The 26,819-nt window shown below is 43.7% G+C and overlaps 1 protein-coding gene across 3 annotated transcripts in view; it reads left to right on the top strand.

Annotated features, from left to right (window-relative positions):
• Positions 1 to 26,819, top strand: part of zfhx3b (zinc finger homeobox 3b) — a 136,096-nt gene that overhangs the window by 55,439 nt on the left and 53,838 nt on the right. For all 3 annotated transcript variants that reach the window (XM_076109887.1, XM_076109885.1, XM_076109886.1), the window contains exon 5: positions 21,654 to 21,885. In XM_076109887.1, coding sequence (XP_075966002.1) covers positions 21,654 to 21,885 — 232 coding nt within the window. The remainder of the gene's footprint in view (positions 1 to 21,653; positions 21,886 to 26,819) is intronic.

The following is a 26,819-nucleotide window of genomic DNA, read 5'->3' as shown; positions in this document are numbered from 1 at the left end:
GTGATTAGCGGACAACAAGTACATGGTTGTGAGGCTCCCCACTTGACTTGATGTTACAGTCTTCATACTGCATTCGATTTACTGGCCTGGTAGAAATACTGACAGGCTGAAACCCACAGTGGCTCACAAGCCTGTAAACCCAACTTGGTATATTATGCAAAGACGAAAAAAGGAAAATCACCATTCATTTATTCTTCCCCAAAGAAATCTGATGCAAATAGCACCGTTTTTAACCTTTTTGGGGAGAAAATAAATCATCAAGTCAGCATAAACAGGCTGTATGATGTGGGAAATGCTTGGGACACTTCACCGAAATCAAACTGGTTTGCATTAAACAGGCCCTTTGTGTGCATAGCTCCATATAAATTGGAGCCTGTAATTACTGGAATTAAAAAGGAAGGTTTAAACTGAGGGCTAAACTGGATGGGATAATTTGAGAGTTTGTGGTATGCGGCCCATATTAGGGCTTTCTAAAAATATCACCCCCACCACCCCAACTATTGGAATGTTCCAAAAGACCACAGAAAGATCCTGCCAGTCATCCTGACCACACGGACCACCACACAGCAGGGGAGTGATGCCGTCTTCCCCTGTGTGCTGTGTTCTCAGCTGAGACATACCCTTCCTCAGCGCTGTGTGTCCTTCCAACACTGTGCTCTTAAACTAACTTTGACTTTCTCTTTTTCCAATGAACCATAGGGTTTATAGTGACTCTGATGACAGCATGATGGCTACCCATCTGCTCTAACAATGGTCACTCCTAAGCACAAACAGATGGGTTCTGTTCCAGCATCCAGATAACCCCAAATTTAGTTTATACTGTATGTTTTTAGAACATGAAGCAGTCCCCTGAGACTCACTCTTCTTGAACAAGCCCGGCATCCATTCTCATTTTACAGTTAGCCCGTACATAATACTGTGTGTGAATATGATAGCCCTTATACTAGCAGCAGAAGGCCTCAGGGCTTGGCTATGTGTTAGTGTGGAGGTGAGATGAGTGGAGCTAATCCAGCTCCCAGGCCCTGGCTGTTCTGGCCAGACAGAAAGGGTGGGGCCTAACCAGGCCCAGCCACAGGCCTCAGCTTCCAGTCAAGGGTTGGGGGAAAGGGGAGGAGCATGGGGAGTTTGCTGGCTACCTTCTTTGTCTCGAGGGCCGGTGCAACCGGCGGTAATTGAGATTGATTGGATGTTATTTTTCCTCTTGCAAATGTAGTCCATTAGCTTGGCACATGCATAATCAGTTTAGAGCGCAGTTAGCCGAATGTAATCATGTTCCTCGGTGTCTGCTAGCACAAAATCCACTCCAGATGCCGCTTGACCATGGAAAGAAAGGGAGAAAGTGCCGTCACTATCAGATGGGGAATCTTTAACCAAGGAAGTCATGACACCCCTCCCTCTGTCCTGGTCCCGCTCTATTGAGCACACACATAACTATGCAAACTTCTCACCTATCTCTCTCTCCACCTTACCCACTCAGTCACATCCACTCTCTGCTCCTTACCTATGAGAACATAGTGTTAAGTGGAGCCCAGCGGCTGGCCCATTAACTAACACAATACATCTGTATCTTGGATGTAGTTACTGCTCTTATTTTACACTTCAGTGCAATCCAAAATAATCAGTGAACACTGAGGAAACACAATGTCTACACTCTGCAGAGGGCAAATACTCACAACGAAACATGAAAGAGGGAAAGAGGCAGTAATGTAAATGAAGGGATTAGTGGTTACATGAAAAAGCATTAAGGGGGTTCGCTGATGATCCTACTCAGCAGAAGCACTGGCTTCTCAGTCTCAGGAATGCAAACCGTGTTGACCCCTGCCCATTAATGATCATTACTACCAGGATTGACTCCAATTCTCTTGGGCTATACAATAGTTTGTTGTTGGAGTACAACCACTAATAGGTCATAGCTATACTCCAACTCTAGAAAAAATATCAATCAAATAGAGCTCATTAGTATATTTCAGACTCATGCAGGAGATAAGTCCTGCTGACTAAGACTTAGGCCAAGTGCCCACTAGATGACAGGATGCCTGATATTATTGTCCCAGATGGGATTTTTAGATTTTTCTGGAATGTCCCAACAATTCTTGATATTTTTTGCAAGTCTTATCGTGTGGGCAAACGAATGAGGCAAAGTTGCCACTCTGGCCAACCTCAAGACAAATATTACAGCAGGTATTGTGAGATACCCTCTGGCGAAATGACGTCCAGCGGGCGCCTGGCCTTACCCGCTTACCCACCAGATAGAGGAGGGGTATAGGAGGAGGATGGAGAGACAGACAGGAGAGAGGGGATGGGGGCGACAGGAGGGTTGGAAGGATAGATACTCGGCTAATTATCATGGCTAGCCTATGATTGTTCAGTAATAGTGCTCAGTGGGAAAGGTTGCAGCAGTTCCAGGAAGAGCTGAGCTCTGATTTACTGGTACTACCGCTCTAATAAAGCGCTTGCTGCACATCCTGGGAGACAGCCCATTCTCTCCTTTCACATGCACAACCGTGTGAATGCAGTGCGTGTGTATGTGCAAACACACACACACACACACACACACACACACAGAGCAATCTTGAAATCTAAAGTGCCAACAGATGACAACATAGGGCTCATAAAATGTACCATTTTAATTGCTCAAAGAGACGTTCTTATAATATGATTCCGTACAAGTGATGTACATGTGATAAAAGGCATCACGCTAAGGAAGTATGTAAATTCTTGATAGGCCCCAGTAACACCTCACCAACTCACTAACGCAGTCATGGTCCTGAACCCCAGTTGCCCTCTTTGTGTCCATTGCCTGCAGGACGTTGAGCTCTAGTGTCCTACCTCAAACTGATCTCAGTTACTCTGAGTTGTGAGTGGAACAAGGAAGGAGTGGCATTCAACAGAAATCAGGGTGAATTGGAGAGAGGGGTTGTCAGGCTGGGGGGCTAGTAGGGCTTAGTGTTTGGCAGTGTGCAAGAGTTTCACAACTTTTCTAGCTCACACCCTTTGTGAAAGCCAGGGAGAGGTTTTCACCCGTGGCACAGCAGCTGCTGCTGCTGCTGATGTTGTTCATTGTATGTGCAACAGCCCTACTGTTGGTGATGCAGGGACTACAGAGTGACAGTGAAAGAAAGCGAAAGACGTTGAGCAGATAGCTACTTAGACAGGGGAGGCTGGTCTTTTCCCAGTTTTTTTTCGTCTGTGGCTGTTTAACACAATTGCCAGAGTTAAAAGGGCCCAGTGCATTACAAGACCAGATTCTTGGTCCTGGGTCTGTGGTGGCGATAGAGATGCGATCTCTGTGTTCCATCACACATAGCCATAGGAGGATTAGAGAAAGAGTAGAGATGACGTGTTACATCATCAGCTGGGAGTTGGAGATCCTTGGTCATTGTGTTAATGGTTGTTTGTTTTGATCAGATTTTTCATTTTTGGACCAGATCAGCAGTGCATGCTTCTGCTAACGTGCAAGGAAGCTGATGATCCTGTTATCTCCAAGCTGATCAGTGGAAAAGGCAGACTGGTGTTTGGGGGAAGGAAAAAAATAGGAGGCACGGTTCTATCAGTTTTTGTGACTGGGGTTCATAACAGTTCAAGGCAGAGATAAGTTCCACTTTGTGTACAGTAGGAGATTTTGTGACTGTAGGTAGTACTGTATGGTGTAGATACACAGTTTGTACCTCCCACCAGATCCCCCCTTTTTGACAGACAATAAACAGTTTCTTAAACAAACTTCTGTATTAACTCTATACCCCTCAGTCCACTCTGCCTACGTAATATTGCTTTCTCTCTCTCTCCCCTTTCCTACCTTTTGGTGTTGTCTCCACACTATTAATAGACTTAGCAAATAGGTGTGAAGGGACCCACTAAACAAACCAGTATGGATAGTGAATCAGTGGGTGGTCTAAAATGGGGATCTGCTTAAGGTTAAATATCTTAAATCCGACCATGCTGCAAAACTAAACATTCTCCTCAGCTACATCCTCTGTCTGCATGCCCCATCCCACTCCGTCTACTTACTCTTCAGCTTGTAAAAGGCTCCTTGCTCTTCACTTGAGAGCAAAGTAATGTTAACGTTATTGTCAACACACTGATTCTCTTATTAAATCAACAGATCTAGCTACAATAAAAAAGAGGGCACATAAAGCTTTACAGGCTTGAAATCGTCTTTAAGTTGTGTGATTATGACCAATGGTAAAATTAAGTTATTTCCTTTAAAGTGATTGTAGGAGATTGGGGCAGTATTGAGAGGATAATAACATATTGGAGAAAGTTCTTTCTGCACCAACTGGAGGGTCTCTGTATCTAGAGGTATATCTGTGTTATACCTCTGCTCTGCTTGCCTCTATCTTGTCAAGATGATATTACAGATATATCAGTCATGTTCCTGTGTTTTTACCATCCCAACAGTAAAGATGCCAGAGAGATAGTATTCCATTTTCCTTTTCTTCAAAAAGTCTAGGATTCCGTTTAATCTGGGGCCTGTATTATCTCCTATGGATTTAATATGTGTTTGGCAGTCAAACTGCAGTAAAATGAGATTCCATGTAGGCTGAATGCCATTACATTACATGCACACAAATAACCCAATTACTATGAACACCTAGACTGAAATGATAAAGACCTTTTCATGTTTTGCAATTACCAAACTGCCCCACTAACCAAGTTTATATTTGTTGTTTGATGGTCAAGTATATATCTGGAATTATGTGTGGTTGCCTATAGGCCCACAATAAAGGATAATATAGTAACACTAATGCTACTTTTGGAATTGTATTGCTCTAAAGAGCACCTTAACGTAGGCTCTATTTTTCTGTTAGTTGTAAAATGAAAGCTGCAGAATGCAGTTCGAAACACTGAAAGACATCAAATCTAGCTGCTGATGTGCTTTGAGTTCATGCAAACACACAGTGTGGCTATCATGGCTTGACTGAAGCGTCTCACAGGTCTTTTTGCCCAACTGGTCAATACATCTGGTGACCTATAGCCACTGCACCTAAAAGACTAACGGTGGCAATTGGCAGGTAAACACTGCTTTGATGAGGCCAGATGGAGGCTCCTGTGAATCTATGTAGCTCCTAAGCTGAAGGGATGGAGAGAGTGAGGCAGGCAGGCTTACCGGCTCTGTGCCATCAATACATCAGTGGCTAAGCCACCAGATTAATGGCCTCCGAGTGGTCAGGGCCACAAAACTACTCAGCTCTGAGGTCTGTGTTCAGTGGAGCTGTACATGAAAGCAAGGTAGGGGAGGAGGAGGTCTTAGGTACCAGGATGAGCACACAGGGACCTCTATTCTGTTTGGGTTTGGCCTACAGAGTAGAGTCATGGGACCGATACATTTTACAGAATGATAGATATGTGCCCTAGCTGTTGTTTCATTCCCACTTGTAAGACCGAAGGGATGTTTGAGTAGCTAAACACAACATTCTAAGCAGTACTAAGTCATTTTATCTATGTATTTATAAGTGAGGACATTTAGTTCGTAAACACAACCTTTTGGCTTTGTTGTTTGTTGGAAGGCAGCTTGGTTAAAACTGATGCTTAATTTACACTACTGTTCAGAACATGTACTGCATTTTATCCACCTAGTTTTTTCTCTGTTTAAACAAATCGGCCCCTCTGGTCTTTCAATTTTGTGCTGCATCGATTACTGTTGGATTGCATAACTCCAGCAATTTCCCGATTTCATTGTTTTTAGTGATGGGCCAGAAAGGTGCTGATGCTTGCATGCATGCTGACCTCAAATAAATCTTTTTTGAATGGGTTGTTCAGAGCAAAATGTGATGTGAAGCGTAGTGAAAAGTCCACATCACCACACTGTGACCACTATCAAGGCTTGAGTAAAAAATAACCATCCACTAGTTTCCTAAGGATAATTTTCAGGGTACAATTTTTATTTGAAACACTGGGGCCTCAGAGGTCCTTTCTTTAGTGCCAAGACAGAATAGCCATCTCTTCCTGAACTTCATGGCACTGGTTGTCCATCCATGTTTTGCGTAATTGCTCCGTGCTTGAGTCCAGGGTTAGAACTGGGAGCTGTAAATCTATCAGTGTTATGCAGACAATGTTTTCTCCAGATGTAGAAGAAAAGATTTCATCCTTTTGTAATTAAGCGGTGCAGCCCAGGGTGTCATACGTTTTTTATTGGGGGCTCTGGAAAAGATCATTTTGCACCTTGTTTTCTCATCGTGCCTTTTATTCTTCAATACAAAAGATGGATGAAATGGAAAGACGAAAATGGAAAAACTAGCAGAGAATAGAATCTCCCGTTTAAATTGTAATATGGAAATTACTAGGTAGTGATGTAAGAGGTAGCGTTGAGGAGCGTGGGGTGGAGACACAAAGGGGACAAAAGCATAGTCATGGAACCAAGGCAATTACATAGATTCCCTGATGAAGAATATCAGGGGGAAAAAAATGTATTTTTTAACCCAAGGAATGTTCCCCAATGTTATCTTTCCCACGGGTGCCATCTTCTACACCTGTGTTCTACTTTAAACTAAGGGAGAGGGGGAGTGAGTTGTGGAAAGGGATAGTGAGTAAAGGAGAGAGAGACAGCTTTAAGAGTTGGGGACGAGAATGCTCTTCAGTTTCTCAAGGGCACAGAGACTTTATGGCCTCCACATTCCTGCATGACAAACTGATGCCCAGAATAGACAGAGTGGCGTTGGAGAAAAAAAAAAAGAGTTTAACTACTATGCCTTTAAGCCCCACCCCAACATATCATCTCTGTTCCTTGCTCACCTTCACCTCACCCTGCTTCGTTTATGTGGCAAACCTCAGGGTCACACTGTCTGACGCTTTTCTTTTACTAGCCAAAGCTGGTGAAAGCAAAGGACTGAAGTGCAGGCTTTTGTAAGCAGCTCCACACATTTTTGTTTTATAAAGTCCTCTTCAATCTCATGTTGATTTACAGAGGCCTCTTTCCTCTGAGCTCTCTTCAGAAGAGCAGACAGCAGAGGAAGTCTCCATAGCCACTGAACGTCTAGGCTCAGTCCCAGATCATATACTATCTTCCCTCACTGCCTTCCTTGCCAGCCCCACAAACTCTTTTTTATAATGTCACCACATTCAATCAACACTAGCCCTAAAATTAAGGACTGCTGAATAATTCAAACTTGGATCCTTCCTTCAGATGGCCTATCGCTGTCACTAGATAGGAATGTCCTTAATTTATGCTTGTTAGGTTGGAATTGTCATGTTGAAATAATTTGAACCATAAGGGCTGTCTGTGCAGCTACTGTTTAAATGAGAACTCTGGGAGCTGTTAAAGTTTGAACATGAAATTGTGAGATCTGGAATGCAAATTATTATTCAAATGATCAATGTATTCATTTGCATGCTGAGAGGCGTGAGGGAGAGAGAGAGTATCTTAATAAGTTCTGTAAAGCAAAGTATTTTATTATTTGTTGATGTTTCAGGAGTGAGGGCGTATTAATTTTGCAGTTATGAGTCCCAGTGTGACTTTAATCTTTCTCTGTCTTTCACACACAAAACATGCTTTTGTGCTCACCAACGTTCAGACCCATCTTCCTGTTTCTCAGGAAGTATCATTTCACAGATGACTTACAGAAGATGTGAATAGTACAACAGCAGCTTTGGAGATCCATACTATGGACACTATGGCCTCCTAATACAGATCTCCTAGTTTTCTTTGCAATCAGCTCAGTTTGGATTTCTGGGGAGATGAAATGTTAAAATGTCTGGGGTTATGGGATATTTAATAAACTTAAACCACAGACTTAAGCCTTAAGCCAGTTGAAACTGGTTAAGTGAGGAGCCAAATAAAGGTAAACCCTTCAGAACATGGAATTATTCTGAGAAAAGACAAAGAGACCTTCTGTTTGTACTCTGATTTCCTACCATCTTCTCTCTCACATCAAAAGGAGCTTATCATTCAATTGTCCTCAATGTACAACGTTTTCTCCTTTTTCTTAAGCTTAGTTTCTGGTCTGCACTTTAATTACTGAGTGTTTGGGAGAAAAGTATGGTATAATTTGGGGGAAAAGTTCTTTGGATGTTTATTATCTGTGATCTTCTGTGATTTTAGATTCTTTGAGTGGTCGTATTAGATAAGGAGCACGTTTGTGACCCAGCAGCCTATAAATTTAGGCCAACATAAAATAGAGAAAAACATATGTGTTTTGAATTTCATTCTAATAACTTATCATTGAAGGCCTTGCCTTGCCTTACATCTGGAAGGGAGGTTAGGGCTTTTTAGATGAGATATCCAGCATTGGCATATTCCCAGTATTCAACTCAACTTTTAAATCATTAAAAATGATGAAGCCATCTCCACAAAGTCAGGGGTTTATATATCAGGCCAGGGTTACCAAGGCAGAACAGGAAAAGCCATTAACTGCCAATCACTGCATCGATCGACAAGCCAGTCCACCACTACCACCCCCTCTCTGCCCCCACCCACCCCCGCCCACAGACACACACATACAGTTCATCGGCTTTTACTGTACAGTGCACACAAATGCACAAACGCATACTATACGTGCACAGCCTTGCCTTTACCACTATCTCTTTGTGCACCCACACAACGTGATGGGTAACATTTGGTCAAGTTTGTCTACTTCCCGCTTGAACCGTGTTATCTTTTAAATTATCTTGAGTCTAGATTGCAGGATCAACATTCTGTTCAGTTTAGATAAAGGTTGTCTGACTTTTCTTTATTGGCTCAGTAAACCCAATGTGTTACTTGAAGGACAGTCAAGATGCCGTTAAAAAGATATTTCCTTCTGAGCATAGGTTTGTAATCTCCTCATTACCGAAATGCATCTCAGTAAAGTCCATTGCCCTGTCAAAATGAGAGTAGACACTTCATTCTGCTCGGTCTCCCTCCACATTTTTGGAGTCAACCCCCAGATAAAAAGGGAACTAATAGTCAGTGAAGGGCAAAAAAGGGAAAAAAAAAACGAGATTGATTTTTTCTTCTTCTACATTTTCAATGGTGTCGCTAGAACTGAGGGTCATTAGAAGAATATTTACCTACTTCCCAATCTAATAGAGATGCTGTATATCAGAGTGATCTGGATCAGAGGTCAGGGCAGAGGGGAGCAATTAAAGCGTATGGATCCAGAAGCTCTGGGCCCATCACATTGTGTGTGTGTTGTAGGCAGAAACAGATGAACTAGAAGGGAGGCAGAGCCAATCTTTTTGAACATGGCTGTATTAGTTAAGAAAGCATTGTAGCTGATGAACTAGTGATGCATTAGTCAGGGGCACTAATACATATGTCTGATTAAGCACTCCACACACAGGAATATGCTTAACTATGCTGTTACTTGCTTTGGTTGGATCGGCCTTCTCTGAGGCCACACAATAGCCAGAGACGGAACAGATATGATGGATGTGGCCTGGGGCCTATGTGCTCGCTCTGCATCTGCGGTGGCCTCATCCACACATCAGCCACCGGGAGAGGGAGGGAACACAGTAGGGAGGGAGGGATGGAGGGCAGAGATACAAACCAGACCAGCCATTTTCCTCGTTCCGCTCATAAATATTTGTGTGGCTGATTTATAAACAGTGGAGCAAGAGAACAGATCAAAGTGAACTGTAACGCTTATATAAAACTGGGTCTTTTTCACGACACTGCCCTACACACCATGCCCGTGCCTATTAAAGACAAAGCTATATATCATGAGGCATATTGGCAAGAGTACTGAATGGCCACTCACTTTAGAGCTCAGTCTTCCTCCAGTTGTGACTGTTCGTATAGCACAATCATTCCAAGTCTCTCAAACACTAGTTAAAGGCCATCAATGTGTGATATAGCTAAACCTCAACCTTCTCTTAGCCTGTGTAAACTCCCCCGAGGTCAGTGGCTACTTAGGTGAATTTGAAATGGTTGTAATAATGCGAGGCAGCCATATTAAAACATAGCAATGCAGTGAAGTGTCACGGTGTCCTGGCAGTGGTAGAGTAGTGTTCGTCACACTAGACAGCTGCACATGCTGATTCAGGCAACACAAAGGCCAAGCCTCCTGTACGGCAGAGCGGAGGGATTAGGGTGAAACAGTGTGTGTACATACGTGTGTGTGTGTGTGTGTTGGAGTACAGTACTGGCCTCATGTGTCCAAGCACTGGCAGACACGGACATCAACGACCATAGCAATCTAGGCCTGTTAGGAGCAGAGCAGACATTCCACACCTACAAGCAGTGTTTACCTGCTGCCCCCACAAATGACACACTCACACACACATACAGTATATCTCCCATCCTAACCCAGCCCCCAACCCCACCATTCATTTCCCGCTCTGGGTGCAAATGTGAGGGAGAAAGATGTGCTCTCCTCAGCCTCTCTGATTAAGAACAGTTATAGCTGGCAGATGCAGAGCAGCGCCATGAAGATGGCTGTTCGCTGACCTCTGTGGGAGGGAGAATAGCACGGGTAACGGGAGAGAAAAGAAGGCCTATTTCAATGGATTCCCCCCCTTTGTCCACCAGCAGGACAGGGTGTGCTCAGTGTGGTGAGGCCTGGGAGAGTTGCTGCTAAACAGCCTGTCTCTCTGTCAGTCTGTCTGTGTGTGAGTGCCTGGAGACATCTGGTTCTCTAGCTGTGAGAACACAGTGGCATTATTTTTTCAGGCACGTCACCTAGTGCTTACATAACACATGGGTTCAGGTTTTTGCTCAACGGCATGGGGAATTTTTACAATTGGCCTCCGTATGATACAGAAAGGATTTGAGACGGTTTGTTTTATAGCATATCGGTACAGTAAATGGGAAAGAGAATCCACATGTGTTTCTATAGCCTCCCGCAGTAGTATGATGGTGCGCTATCTTGAATGTAGATGAAGCACCCCTTGTCTTATATTTTGCTTTCCACCCTAAATTCTATTGTATATATTGTATATGGCGTGTGAGTTTGATCATGTAGGCAGGTATTGTAGAAGGGTTTGAGAGAGAGAGAGAGTAGGCTGCAGATTGTTTTACCCCTGGTGAGTCTGAGTTTCTGTGCAGGGAGTTCAAAGTCCTGCTGAACATCAGAGGGCTGATGCTGAGTGAGGCTGACTAGCTGCAGCCTGTGGTCTGGGAAGGGTTACTGAATTATTACTGATGGTTTCAGGGGTAACTGTCCGACCACAGGACTGGGGAATATTAATCATTTATTTGATTGTCCGCATGTGCTGATTAATCAATTTGAGTAGGATCTGCAGGATTAACTACCCTATTATTCCCCTGTAAGAACAGATAAGAGATAAGACTTTAAAATATCATATTCCATTTATCATTTATTTTTAGGTCCCTGCTGATGAGGGTGAAATAAAAACTGAGGTGAGTAAGAATGGATGCGGAGAGAAAAAAAATCTCTTAACTGCAGATTTTAGTACTTCAGAAGACGGGGGGGAAAGATACAGCTTTGTATTTCTTCAAACATGGCACAGAAACCAAGTTGTGCAGCTGGGAGCGAGAGAGCAGAGAGAAAAGGGGGGAGGAGAGACATGAGGAACAGGAAGTTGATGGGAAAGTGATAGCTGTCTCCACCTGGAGTATAGCCTGAGCTGTGTGCTAAGAGGGAAGGCAAAGCAAGGGAGAGGAGTGAGCTGCTGCATTTGATTCCCATTCTGTACTCTGGTTTCGGTAAGTTTAGCTCTCATACCAAGTATAGCTAGATAACTGATCCAACAATGTCACAATTCCTGTTTACCACACTCACTATCTATTCAGTCTATAAATTCTCAATCTGCCAGCTGTTTAATGTGTTATGTCATGTGGTAATGCCTTTGATTCCAACATGCCTCCGTTTGTAAATACAAGAGGCACTCAAAAGGCTGTGGTTTCTTTACAAGCATGGCGCCCCCGGCGCTTTGGTTGGGAATGCATTGAGAGCAAGAAGGATTGAAAGAGTAAGGGAGGGAGTGAGAGGTGGTTAGAAACTGTGTACACTTCCCGTTGCTCCTCTGCCAACCCTTCTCCCCGCTGCCTCTGGTTGCGCAGGCAGGCAGTGAGTGAGAAATGTGAGAGGGAGGAGTATATCCTCTCTGCTGGCTGAACACAGCACCGTAATTATGCACTTTTCAGCAGGTTTTACCTTTAACACTTTCCTCCCGGCTTTGAGATTAGTGCTCACCATGCTTGATTTACTGCACAATTACTGAACAAGAGCTCTATCTAATCAATAAACAGGAAGGGGAAAAGTGGTAGGCTTTGAAGTATAGTTTGAGATTTTTTGCACGATTGAGCAGTGTATATGGTGCAGCCAGTAAGGGCAGCCTGGCTGCGATGCCAGTCTGTAAAATATCTATTATATCAGGCACGCCTCTTTGCTTTACCAGCTCTCTAAGCCTCTTTACTGTGCTGAACTACTGGGGTGGAAAATGACACCTTTTTTTTCTGACCACTGCTTAACACAGAGGTCAGCAACACATTGTCTAATACGGACATTCCCCCAAAATATTAGATTAAAATCACAAATTGTGCAATAAAAGTGGGGCTGAATGTGATCTTAAAACTTGTGTGCAAAAGTTACATGCGAAGGGATATAAAGCACTCTTGAGAGGTCGCTTGTTATGCCCTGTATTAAATGTCCCCAAATGGGCAACCAGCACAATGACCTCCATGATGACACTTGCTACTGGCATGAGCAGTTATTTTAGGAAGCTCCAATGACCGGCCAGCACAAGTCTTTCTGGGGCCTTGTATAGCTTTTTGCGAGCGTGAGCTAAGCAATAGGCTTCTTCCAATTAGTCTGGTCTGTGTTTGATTTTTAGTGATGACAACCATATCTCAGCTGCAATTATGCTGCACTGGGAATGATGAGGGTTTAGGTTATTGATCCTCAATTGATCACCCTGATCAATGAGCACTTTTGTTTCTCTCTTTATGGAAAGTAGAGTTATGTATTTTTCTTTGGCTAATGAGCAGGCCCAACAGAATGACCCTGTAAAGATATCTGTGTTAGCGAGTCACATGTGTATTAGTGATAGAGTTGGCTGTGCTCATGGGAAGAAGGGGGGGGGGGTACTGCACAGAGCAACATTCATCAAAAGTGCACTACCTCCTTGTGGACATAGGTCATAGGCTACGATGGGTTTTATGAAAAAATAGAGGTCCTTATGAGGGGGATGGGTAGAGCAACAGCTGTGTCTTTCTGCATGTTAATGATAGGGTTCTAATTCAAAATGGTAATAGCTTAAAGGCCATTAGGGATATGTGATTTCGATCATCATCATTTTGGAAGCAATAGTATTTTTCACTACACTTAAATGTTTAGCTTTTTATCTCTGGTTTATAACACCCAAAGTGTAATGTCAGAGTTTCACTCTTTAAAGTTGCAGCTTTTAGTTGCAAGAGTTGACAGGTGAAACGGGTGGGTGTTTGGTGCGAGAATTGCTTGAAGAACCCTCAACATCAGTTTTCCTCCAACAAGGCACTTCATGTTCCATGCAAATAAGCCCACATATAGACCCACTCTGTATATTCACCTCCACTCAACCCCACTCATTAGATTTCATTTAAAGAAGAGGACCTCTCAAAGGCCATGTTGCTCCTTTTGTCGGCGCAGGGCTTCTAATAGAGATAGCAGTGTAAGACTGGGTTAAATATTGACACTGGCTGAGCACATCATCACTGTTCTTAATTAGCTGGTTTCTCTAGAAAGCTTGTGCGAGGGCAGTGCATGCACAACTAACATTCCCCCTTATGAGATCTCAAACACCCTCTCCCCAAAACACATTTCTATGAATTTTACATAAAAAGGATACAGGATCGTCAGAAAACATACAGTGTTACAGTAGCCTGAAGCAGCAACCAATTATGTGGTAATGAAATATTTACACTGCCAAACTGAGTACGCCAGGGGTGAAAGCGAGATAATACAAGCCTGAGGAAACTGTATTCGGTGTCTCCTCTCTGCCGTTACATCAGTGAAAACGTGGAACAGGAGATCAGCTAATGACAATAGGCTTTAGAAGCTAGAGCGTGGGCAGATCTGCAGTTCAGTAAGCATTGCTTTTGGTCAACCCCACTGCAATGGGCACACATTCAAGGGCTTTTTCTGGATCACAGTAGACCAGAAGGTGGGAAGGGGACACATAATCTCAACATTGACTCTCTAGAAGTTTTACTGACGGAGTCCTTTTGACTTCTGATGGCTACTCCCTCACAATAAATGGCAATGAATCTGCATTCACGGCAGAGTGTGATGTTTGTTCTCGAGGACTAATTGTGTTTGGGCAATGTTCCTGCTCTGAATTTAATTCTCACTGACTGCATTAATCATTACAAGTGGTGTTTGCCTGTATCTTAATCCAACACTCTCCTATCGCCGACTCACCGTCTCCCTCACTCTTATAGGGCTCTTTCACCTCCGCCCTCTCCAAACTCTTTTTTTTTTTTTTTTATCCTTTGCCAAGATTTTTGCTGGCCCACAAGGCCATTCTGCCAGCTGGCAAGTGACAAATGAGAGTCAGTAAGGTGTTGGAGACTCTTGTCAGCCGTGTGGGTGCAAGGCTGCCTCTGCCTTTAGCCTGCTAACACATCAGTGACCTACAGAACAGCCGAGTCCAGATCTAGGTAGTCCGTCATGTTGTTCTTATGTAGTATGCACACACGCGCTTCCAGTAGCAGCCCTATATAGCTCTGATCACACAGTGCGGTGCCTTTTATACACTCCGGAGATTCTCCTCTAAATCACTTGGAAGTCATAGATGTACAAGACGATTCTGTTTGATTGATAACTTAACAGGTATTGCTGTGGTTTGCATTGCAAACAGCGACCCCTCACAGGAAGCATGCTGAAAAAGCTGCATACTTAAACACAGGATCCACAGTGCAAGAGGAGTACACGACTTGTCACACTGGCTGTGATTCAGATTTAAATCTTGCATGGCGGCCCAATTTCTTAGCCAGAAGACAGGGAGTGATTTGTAGAGTAATATTAGTGGCCTCTGGATGCAGTCACCTTGTCTGCTTGTGAAAAATACTCAGATACCGGGGTGGAGTAGTTACGTTGGTGCTGTGGGTGCAGAAACCACGTGTTGTTGTTTTTTCACAGCCCTGCTTGTTTTCTGTATCTCTTATGAAAATCTCATTGTAGCCTTTAGAGTTTCAGAGATATTGCTGTTTCGTATTGTGTAACTAATGTCATGAGTTATTATTGTGATAAAAGTGTCAGTAAAACACTGATGCAATTAACGATGAATCAAACTTAAAATCTAAAACGTTCAGCCTGCTGTGTGCCTACTGTTTTGCTAAAATGAAAATGAAAAAAAAGAAATCTTCCCCAGCCCTGTATAAGTAATTATTGTCACCGTTGTCCAAAATGGAGGGTTGTGATGTTGACTCAGTGCTCTGGGTAATGGAGAGAAGGGCCAGGGCAGGTCCTGATTTGCCCCAATCTGCTTCCAGATGGTACCTTGCCACTACACATGTCATCAAGTGTCTGTAACAGTTGTTTGGGTACCCCCATGGCTCCACCCTGCTTTCGCCTCCTGCAGGCAGACTCATTGTATTGCAATTCTGGCAAGCTCCTCCCAGCATGGCTTTCATAAAAGCACCAGGAGGTTAAGCTGTTAATTAGCTACTGAAAGAGGAGGCCAACAGCTTGCTGTTAATTTGCTTTACTCTTTTTTTCTTATTTGGATATTGACATCGTTTCCTGCCTATTTTTGAGTCATCGCTGTGTGTCACAAAAGCAGGACCGAGCTCATTAAGAAGGGAGGGAAATGTGTTTATCTGGCTACCATGAGAAGTGCACATTATGTATGTATAGCCATGCTTATCCAAATGTTCTTAATGAGAAAGACCCTGGACGCCAGTGTTGGGCTCCTGTGGGCATAGGCCCAGGCTCGTTATCACCACACAGGGCATTGATCTCTCTACCGCCCGCTTGCTTATCCTCCTCCTTTTCCCCTTTCAAAGACAGTGTCTCGCACATGAATTATGTGGACACATCGATCAGCTGATTGAGAACTATGGTTTAGAGCCCTGGGTCATTATTGAAGGAGGGATTACCCAACTCTTGTTTTGTGCGTGCGCATGGGAGAGTGTATTACTCAGCTCCTTGTCACTGCACATACTCCCCTTAGCTCACCTTAGATTTGCAACGGCTCCACAAATGTGCACACACTTACACGCGCACTGAACACATACAGCAGCCTACACAATCAACATGGCCCAAATGACTGCCTGCATTGATTGCCTTCCCTCCGCAATTATGTTCCCATTGTTTACTTTCTAGCATCTTACTCATTCAAACGGAATTCAATAATTATTGCTTTATTTAATGTTAAAGTAAGTAAGAGTGGTGGGTGTGGAGCACCAGTAGCTATATTGTCTTTAAGTGACCCCTCCCCGGCTACTTTGTTTCACAGGCCTATGTTAAGTCATCCTCTCCAAGGATACCTACAGCGATCCGTCTTTCCCTCGCTGCCCTCCCTTACGACACAGAGGTCCGTTTTGTTTCTCTATTCCCTCCCAGAGACAAATATTGTACTGTGTTTCTATTCACCGGTAGTGATGGATCATTTCTACAGCAAGGCAGTAGAGGAAGTAACTTAGCACATTATGGAGTTTGAGACAGAGGGACAGGATGCGGTGGAGTGGTGGCAGGGATTAGGAAGAGTAAAGGAGAAGAAAGGACAAGGGTGGGGATGAGGTTCAGGAAGCAGTAGGTAGGCAGTTTGAGCCTGGAATACACGGCCCCCTTAATCCACAACCTAAGTTTTAGGCATGTTGCAGCTTGCAGTGGCTAATTCAAAGCAGCCACCACACTTGGCACCCAGTGGGGCCTGTGGTTGGAGCTGCTCTTCGTGCTGCTGGCAGACAGGGAAGCACAGGCCAAACTGCCAGCACTCCCTGACTCCAGTCACTCTGCTTTGCTTTCCTAAACAACTTGTTTACGTTCCAGGGGAATCCCAGAGTTCAGATTTATGGGAAACAAACCTCTGCACATGTACAAATACACTGCTGCTGGGAAGACGGGGGTCATTAAATATTGTCATTGTCTCGACCCCAACTCCAAACTTAATCCTCATCATTAAAATATGTATTTTTTAAATAATCCTGATTTATAACCTTCATAATTAGGCAGCGCTTGCACAATTACTTTTCATATTTTCTCTTTTGGATACAATAGGATAGTTAGTTATAGGTACATTGTATGGCCACATTTGTCAGACAGTGATTAACCCATACAAGGGTGTTTCCTCTCCCTCTGGTCATGGTGTGTTTTTCAACCTAAAAGGCACATTACATTGTTTCCCTTCAGAGTGAAATAGAGTTACCTCACTAGTTATGATTGCTGCCATGACATCACTATGTTTAAATAACAAAGGTGCTGCTTGACTTATTCTAACACATTTCAAGCCAAGGACTAGTCTGTACATTCGCTTCCCAGGTGATAGGGAAAACTCCTACCTGACTCCTACCTCTGTGATTTTAGAGGATACAATCTTATCATTCAAATAAGGAGACAGGTCTACATTAATCCAATGAATTGCATGGCATCAGGTGTGAATTGTAATTTTCTAAACCATGTAAGCTTCCCATGGCACACACACACACACACACACGCAGATAGATACACTCAGACACCAGCTAATAGGGATGGAGGGACAGTTACAAAGCAATATCCCGGCAGATACTCACAGGCTCTCTCACAGAGGGATTTTGGCAGCTCTCTTAGAATTGATAGCTATTTAGCTCACAGATAGTCATCTGTTTTAATGCATTAATTTTGTATTAACAGCACTGCCAAATTTAATGGTGGAAATTAGGGAATGATCGTAATGGTATGTGGCTTTGTGTGTGAGAGACTGCATGTGCATGTGTGTACATTTCTGATGTCCTTTTTGTCTTTATTGTTGTACGTGTTTGTTGCGTGTACATGCTGTATTATACTGCTCCATTGGGAGCCATTATTTGGAATTACTGGCTCTCTGTCTCCCTTCCACCCTTCCAGTAATACCCACCTCTATCTTGTGTTAGTTGGACTCTCTCAGCAACCACACTGTTTTGTGTTAAAGGTGCACTTTTACTTTGCATTTAAGTGGATGGAAATGCAGATGTATGCAGTGCTCTGGGTGGGTGGTGAAACTGATACAGGCGTGTATTGCCCACTCAGAGGGCAAGGTGCGCTGTAGAGTTGTGTGAGAGAGGATGGGGTGGTGCCCACACCGCCCCTGTCCCTCTTTACCTGAAAAAGCACAGAGCGCTGCTTCAGCCTCCACAGTAAGAGATAAGGTGCTCCATGGAAGAGAGAGGCTTGAAAAACCATGATTGCATTTTTAAACCATGAAAAACACCACAGTGTAAAATGAAGCTTAGAACTGGGCTTTTCAGTAGAAAAAAACAGATTGAAAGTGATCTCTCATGTTAAATCTAATTAAGAACATCTTAAAATGTATAACGAACAAATATGGTGAAGTATAATTTAGGGTTATTCAAACAACCTCAGTTTTTACTGGAGTGGACTGCATCTTTCCTTTAAAACACTGCAGTATAACTAAAATATGACTGAAGTATTTGTACCTATAATTAATGTGTCTTTGTGATCTAATCTGGTAAATCAGACCACACTTACAGTACATTGAAATGCACACGGCATGTCTCCCATGCCCAATTGCTCTTCAGTACATCACTGTATTCTAGGCAGTCACACATTTATACTTGTTCAGCTGAATCTCCTATATGTCTGCTGTAAATTCCCAGACAGTGCAGTGGTATTGAATCCAATGCCGCTGACCCCGCCAGCTTCCCCCCATTATGCTCCACAGCTCCCCTCCTGTTGGGGCCTCGATAGGGCGCTTAGAAACCCCAGAGCTGGGCCGACCAACTCCTCCCAGCTCAACATGACTTTTTCATTAAGCCGCCAAATTCCTGCACTCCAGTTGGAGGTGATTTATCAACTAGGGGCTTCATTGCAGGTTCATAGGAAACAGACATAGGCCCTGTCTCATGCATTATTATGTTTCACATTCAATGTGTGTGTGTGTGTGTGTGAGGAGGGGGGGGGGGGTACTGTTTCCATACTGTGTTTGTGCTCTTAGCTATAATCCTATGGATAATACCTACGGAATCCAGTGAGAATCCATGTTAGATAGAGTTCTTGCGTGTGATGATCAGAGGGTTTTTGCACTCATGGGCTAAGCTATGCTGTGCTCCCAGGCACTATGGTATCATTTTGCATCAGTCCACTCTGGAATACTAAATGAGCAGGGGCCACCTCGTCTCTTACCTCGTCTCTTACCTCGTTCACTGACTTTAAAATGTCCCAGACTCTGTTGGGTCATAGCCAGTGCAGAGATGGTGAAAGTGGTGGTTTACAGGTGTAGCCATTTGACATTGTAGACAGAGCTACAAGCACTGGGCCAGGCACATTTTAGCTCTGTTGAGGCCATCTTCCTGGCCAGTCAGGTTTATAGTGAGTTATGGTCGATTCAGGGCCAGGCGGTCTCAGGTTCACTCCTATATAAACCCTGTGCTTTTTATGGGAAACTATAAAACTCCCAGGATTTTTTTCTACCTCCTGGGACTATCTTTGAAGTTTTGGTCAGGTGCTGTCATTTTTTTAAACTTGCCTTCTTTTTTTGGAGCCTTGAGTCATTTGCGGCAAGAACTCTCTTTTTTTAAATTCAAGACATCTGCTATGAGTAAAGGCAGTTTGCATGATGGATTTGCTGTTATCTATAACTGAATCTGTCTCTCAGGTTTCTCTCTACCTTTGTTCTGATGCAATATTTGTGCACAGAGGAAAAGGAGGAGAATGAGGAGGACTCCCACAATATCCTGCAACACCTATTCATGACATCATGGATGGCTTAAAATGAGGCGAGAAAGGAGAGCACACAGAGACACAGAGCCTCTTACAATCACCTAATAACTCTATTACACCGAGCTGTGGGGCTCACAAAAAGGAAAGAGAAAAAAAAACCTCTTATTCCTTTTCCTGGAAGCGGTGTCTTAATGCCCATTTTAGGTGTAGAAGTTAGAAATATGAAACCAAAGAGAATGAAACACAATAGCTCAGAAAACCCCATAGCAATATTACAATATTGCCAGAAAATTAAACATTAGGAGAAAGGGACAAGAGCATTTTAGGGAAGCATAATATTGTTATGGCTTTTTTTCCACTAGCCTGTCAACACCTGATTTAGATGTAATGTGGTTAAATGTCTAATGTTCCCAATGCTTTTACATTTTCCAGTCAGCCAAACAGGCCATCCAGTGCAGGAGAGGATAGTTCAGTTTCTTCTTGATGAAGGCTTCAGTTTTCTGAACCTTTATCAAAGTGTAAACCTGATGTGTAAGGTTTATTCTCTTTAAATGCAGAATTGGTAATACAACCTGATTGACTCAACTTTAATCACAACCTTTCACCACCGTTAATGATTTCAGTAATTATCTTCTTCTTACGACAGGTTAATATTCATCAGTGGATTTTTCCTGGTTAGAAAAAGCAGATGTTATTAATTAATGTATCATTAAATGTCCCCCAATAGTTTTTAATTTACATGTATTTATTAAATACAACATATTTTGTGGGACATACATAACACATATTTAAATATATACACTATACTTTTTTGTTCTCTCAGCATGCCTCACAAGAGACATGGGCGCCAAGAAGATTAGAAGAAAAAGAGGAAAAATGTTGGTGATTGGCATTGATCGCAGCCACGGAAATCCACAGCGAGACTCCATAGTTTGATATTTGGAGGGGCACATGACAGGCATGACACAAGTGGCCATACCGAGTCTGAGGCTTTCATTGTAAACATGCAGAAACAATCAGTGTGATGCTTTAGGATAGTGGTCAATAACTCTGATGCTCACACCAGGCCCAGCCATATTGTGTTGGCCTTGCATCATTGATTGAGCCATGCAGGAGGTAATTAGATTGGAGCTCTGTGGTGTGACAAGAGGTTGTGGTGGTATGGTGTCACTACGGGGCGTTAGGCATGTTGTGACACCGCGGAGGATGGGCTGAAGGCTTGACTAGGCCTGCTGTTGAGTCTTGGAGGAAGTGCTGGGGTTGACAGGTCAATACTAGAGCTGATGTCCCGTCCTCTGAAGGTTGTCCTCCTGTTGTGGAATGTTCCAGTTTCTCTCAGAGTGTACTAAATCCCCCTCTTGCCTCACCACCGGCTCACTTTGCCTCTCTTTCTCTGTGAGAGAGTGAGGATTTAACTCGCCGTGATCAATATTTAGTATTCCATGCGTGAAACAAGCAGATGTTTGGAGTTTCCTTTTCAGAGACGGGAGGCTTCTGTTGAGTGAAGGGGATCAATGCTCCCTTCCGTCTGTGAGGCTGTAGACCCACGGCTTCTGAAGGGTGGCTGATGCGATTCCTGCCTGCGCTCGTGCCCCTGAGATTTGCGTGCGTCCTGGGCCTCTCCTGTCCTGTTAGCCCGCTGATACAGACACTCACGCAGACAAAGTGCGCAGTCCAAACAGTTGTCCTGAAGTGGAAGAGGTCTGGATGTTAAACAACAGGGCTGTGATTGGGAATTGATTTGTTCATTTGCCAACTGTTTGAGTGAAAGTGAGTCGGTGGTGCCTAGCCAGCTATCTGCCATCTACAATAACCTCTTTCTCTCTCTTTCCCTCTCTCTCTTTCTCCATGTTCATTTCTCTCTCTCTCTCTCTCTCTCTCTCTCTCTCTCTCTCTCTCTCTCTCTCTCTCTCTCTCTCTCTTCATTCCCTCCCACAGCACCTGCAGCAGCACGAAAATGCGGTGGAGGGTGATGCCTGCTACTACCATTGTGTGCTGTGTAGCTACTCGACCAAGGCCAAGCTCAACCTGATCCAGCATGTGCGCTCCATGAAGCACCAGCGCAGCGAGAGCCTCAGGAAGCTTCAGCGCTTGCAGAAGGGCCTACCGGAGGAGGAGGAGGACCTCAGCTCCATCTTCACCATTCGCAAATGCTCTTCTTCTGATACAGGTCAGAAACTGCCCCTGTGGCCCTTTTTTGTTAGGATCTCTTTATATGTGTCTGCCTTTGTTTTACTCTCTTGATCTCTCTGCCTCTGCTGCTCTGTCTCTTGTACACATAAACAAACATCCATCGCTCTGCTGAGACACTTATACGTCTGAGTTATCAAAATGTGCGTTCACAAGTTGTTGCTCTTTTCATTTCACATTGACCCCCCCCCCCCCATAGATATGAGGTTTTGGGTTGTTTTTTTATGAAATAGCCATGATTGAAATACAGTACTACTAAACTCAAATATACATTATTATTGTTAGATAGGAAGAACAGCATTTTACACCACACAAGTATGACTTTTTTACTCTGTCAGAGATGACGTTCCTTGGAGTTATGTCACTTAATCTGCTTGCAATAACTTTATTTTTCAAGTGTATTTTTGATATTGATATAATTTTAGGTCAATCTCATTTACACAAAATAATCCGGCCTTCAGCAGCAAAAGCAGTGAACCCTGTTAATGGGAGCTGTTCTGTTCAGCCATCAAAGATATATTGAGACAGAGCATTAAGGCCAGAGAAGGAGGAGCCGAACAACAGCAGCAGCTGCAACAACAACAAGAACACAGCTACAACAACAGTAGCATGACGGAAACAAAGTGCCTCGGCTGCTCATTTATTATGGACTGATTAGGAAGAGTGAGCTGTGGTCAATTAACACTCTTTCTTAGCAGAGATTTGGTTTTCCAATCGCTTTAACTCCTTTGCCCTGACAAAGAGGCTCTATTGTGTGTCCCTCCAAGAGGGAACCATTACTTCCCTCGCACACATACTCGCTGTCTGTGTTATGCAGGGGGGGGGGGGGGGGGGGGGGGGTCTTGGGGGGGCAGCCTGTGAAGATGCTTTGTTCCAAGGAGGCAGGGATAATGAAGCCAGCGGCCGGGAAATTGCGCAAAAGGCAGTCACAGATCTGAAGCAAATCATTAGAGAACATATTTAGCCGAGCAATTAGGGACAATTAAGCTTTCTGCTCGCTGCACTCCAAATATGTTAATGATTACAGTACAGTGGACAAGCGAACATGCAAAGGCAGGAGGAAGGGCCATTCAGGTTAAAAGGGTTGGGGGTTGGGAATTTACTATTTTTGCGTTTAGAGTTGTTGTCCTTTGTCAAAAAATGTTTTTTGGTTGTTGTTTTGTATGCAGATGTTTATCAATCCTTTTTTCTCTTTTAATCTTTGATTTGCTAGATGCCCATGTTTGTGCCAGGTTGAGGGATCCAAGCTTTAGGTTAGGTAATGGGCCCCTGCAGTGGGGCTGTGTGTGGGTAGTATCATTACACACACACAGACAGCAGTTACTCCCCTGCAGAGCATCATCAAATTACAATAAACCTCACTTACTTGAGCAGACCACTAGCGTTCAACAAAATGTAAAAGGTGCCTTCATTCTGCTCTTTTACAACAAGCTGCAGACAGATAAACATATAAACACAAGATCAGTGATTATGTCATTGTTTTCAATCCAGCACTAACCTCCATTTGTTTTTTCACATGATATGAAATTAAATTAAGTGTGCAAAAAAAAGAAAAATTATTTTGATCAAATTACCTCAATAATTATCATACCTCTTTGTCTGTAATCGTTAACTCTAAAATAGCTGACCTCTCACTTCTACCATCTCACACCCCAAATGCCTTGTTCCAACAGCCTCAGCTGCGCCGGCCCACCTCCCAGCCCCACCCCTCCCCTAGAGCTGAAACCATTCCCTCCCAGTGTAATATTTAATTTCCTATTCGCTAGCTCTTCTGTGGCACAGGGCTCTTTTTTTGTGGTTGATGCATAGCTGCTAAAGTGGTGGAACGCTCTCTGGCTTGTTAAAACAAAGTTGCCCCTGGATTTCTGGGTCACCGAGACAGTAATTCCCTCGTATGCTGCTGTTCTGTGATCCTGCGAGTGGTCTCTGCTCGTGTAAGGTGCTGAGCTTGTAGCCTGCCTGGGATCTTTGCAAAACATATGAAGCCTTCTCTTTCCCCAAAAAGCTCACACCTTAAACCCGTCACGTCAACTGATACCTTTCTATGACAGCAATGGAATTCAATTTGGCTAGCTCATGCATGATCTGATGTGTTTTACACTTCACAACGTTGCATATTAATGCCCCTTATAAAGAGGCAGCAGACTGTAGGGATTCGTTGCCACTTATCTCCTCTGGGCTGGATGTCCAAGGAGAGCAAGGGCAGCAGAAATGAGGTTTCTTTCTAATTAGACTAACACAGGAATAAAAGGCTTGCATTGTTTTAATTCTTGCTCATACTGAAATTGTGCCGCTTAAGCATGTTTCTGTGTGGCCCCGCCTCCATTTGTCTTCTTTAACCCTTTCTCTGTGGGGAAACAAAGGGGCCACAGAGGGACCCCAGCCCCACACAGCTGCCCTGTATGCAGAGATCACTGAATAAAGCTCAACACTGACTTGAACGAATGCGCTGTCTGCAGCAGCGCTTGCCTTCTAGTTTTTAGGATAGCAGCTCATTACTAGGTGGCAGGTAGACACAAAAAAGAGAGACATGTATGTGACAGAGAAGGTGGGAGGGAAATATTAAAACTCCCATAAAGCACTCACTTGTGAGGACAGCTGGTTTGACAGCATGAGGACAAAATATATTTTAGGCTTAGTGCTTACAGAGAAAAGGCATAACCTAGTGTCACGTTGATGTCAAGCGTAGGGTTAATGGTGACTGCTGACAACCTTAAGCATCGGGATATGTGCGTATGAGTGACCGATATATGGAGAACAAGAGAAAATGGTGAGGAGTGGATGCAAAAGAAGTGGGGGATACAAATTTAGGGAGCTTACGTGTGAGAGCTTGTGTGACACTTGAGCGTATGATGACCCTATTTCGAATGAATGATGTTCACCAGGGCATACAACTCAATGACACATTGAGGTTTCTCATTTCTTAACATTTAATAGAATTATTGAAAAATTATCAAAGTTATTTTTTGAGCGTAGAACAGAATGAGATCATGCCTCTAAAAAGGGCAAAGTTAAATTGCACTGAAGGGTGGATGCCCTTCTGCGAGAAAAGTTTGCTTTGTTCTCTGTGCGTGTGTGTGTGTGTGTGTGTGTGTGTGTGTGTGTGTGTGTGTGTGTGTGAGACAGAGAAAATGAGATTCAGGCAAGAACATTTTATCAGGGTAAAATATTAGTATTTTTCAGTGGCAAACGTCTGTGCGTTTATGTGTATGGAGGAGGCAGAGATGGAGAACGAACGTGGCTGACAGTGTGGATTAGCTCCTGCTGTAAATCTGCCTCAGTCACAGATGGCAGGCCCTTGATCGCTGGGCTGTGACGGCTTGGCTCTCATCGCAGGAGGAAATCCCTGTCTGTGAGTCGAGGAGGCTGGGAAGGAGAAGGCTGGGGCTGGGGCCGCCTGGGCAGCCACCAGCCATTGTCTCCTGTCTGTGTAGACATACAGGCCTGGGTGTTTAAGGGCAAAGACTTGTTTGGGAAGGGGTCATCTTACTTTGACTCTGCAGTTGTTTCCTCCACCACACCTGGAGCGCTTGTAAGTGTAACTTAAGCCTCCAGTTTAGATCAGTACTTTTAATGACCAGTTTGAGAAACTGGGCAGGGGAGCCGTGTGCATTTCTAAATGAAAATGAGACGAAAGGATGCATACAAATGACGGTATAATAGTGGTATCCAAAATGAGATCCATTGTTTGTTTTGCTAAAAGGGGTGCGCTTTCAGGGTCACACCTAATAGTAAGGCCTGTCCTGACAACAGAAGTATTTTTCCTCCCTTCCCTCATGCCTCCCTCTCTGCCTCATGCATAATTCCTGAGATGCTCTGAAAAAGCTGGAAAATGGGCTGCGACATAGAAAAATACACTAATAAAGCAAATAGAGAAAAGTCACTCATATTTTCAGATTGGCGTGACACCTTGCAGCTCACATTGAGATTCAATGAAGGCAGACAAGATATGTTGACATCCAATCTGTCAAAAAAAATTCTTACTAATATCTAATGTACTGTATTGAACTATGCCTTCTTCTTTTAGTCGTATCCCCTGCCTCTAAGCGCTCTGTTTCAACTTATTAACAGGGCTTTACTCTCCCCTGCTTTCATACTCCATCATACCCTGCTATCTGTATGTTCAGTGGCTAAGTTAAAGCTGCTAAAGCCAGGTAAAATCAGAGGTGAGCCAGGCCACGCTCTGATGGCATGCAATGGCCAAAGTCTGAGCTTTTGCTCCCCACGGGCAAGAGCGAAACAGACGGTAGCCATTTCTGGAATGTCCTCCTTTATTTATGCTTGTTACAATGCAAAGTAAACCTTTCCAGAAACAGGATATTGTAGCCCCTAACCACAAGACTCTTTCTACATGCCACATTATGGCCAATCTGAAAGTAAGTTGTATAGACAGACACTGCCGCAATGCGCTTTTAATAAAGGCGGTTATTGCCCTGGTGATGCAGAGTGGATATGAGGATGAGGACTGTGCAGGCCCGGATGAGTAGGGCCCCAGAGGGCCTGCAGCTCAGTCAGGCCTCCGTCAGTCGCCTGCCTTCTAATCCCTGTCCGAAGGGCATCGAGGCAGCATAGGAAATTGTTTGCTGTCCACAGAACGTGCCAGGAAATTCATAAATACATTACTTTTCATTTTGAAAATATTACAAAAGACTAGACGTTTATTAAAAAGCCAAAATGATGGCTTTATAGATTTTCCAGTTGTGTATCAGCATTCATATGACCATGCTGCTCTAACTAACACAATCAAGTCTTTTCTTTCCCTGTGCCCCCTGCTTTATGGACCAGCTTGGTCTGAATTCCTCTGCTGGCTCATCCTGTAATAGCAAATTGACCAGAAAGCCACCATGCTATTCTGGGATGGGCTGTGAATAAAAATGTCTTCTGTCCAGGTTTTTACTACCCCACCCGACTGAA

The sequence above is a fragment of the Anarhichas minor genome, unplaced genomic scaffold (assembly GCF_050575085.1).
Source record: "Anarhichas minor isolate MPS153535 unplaced genomic scaffold, ASM5057508v1 ptg000042l, whole genome shotgun sequence".
Lineage (NCBI taxonomy): Eukaryota > Metazoa > Chordata > Actinopteri > Perciformes > Anarhichadidae > Anarhichas > Anarhichas minor.
The sequence above is the reverse complement of the archived record's forward strand: the minus strand, read 5'-3'. Positions and strand labels throughout refer to the sequence as shown.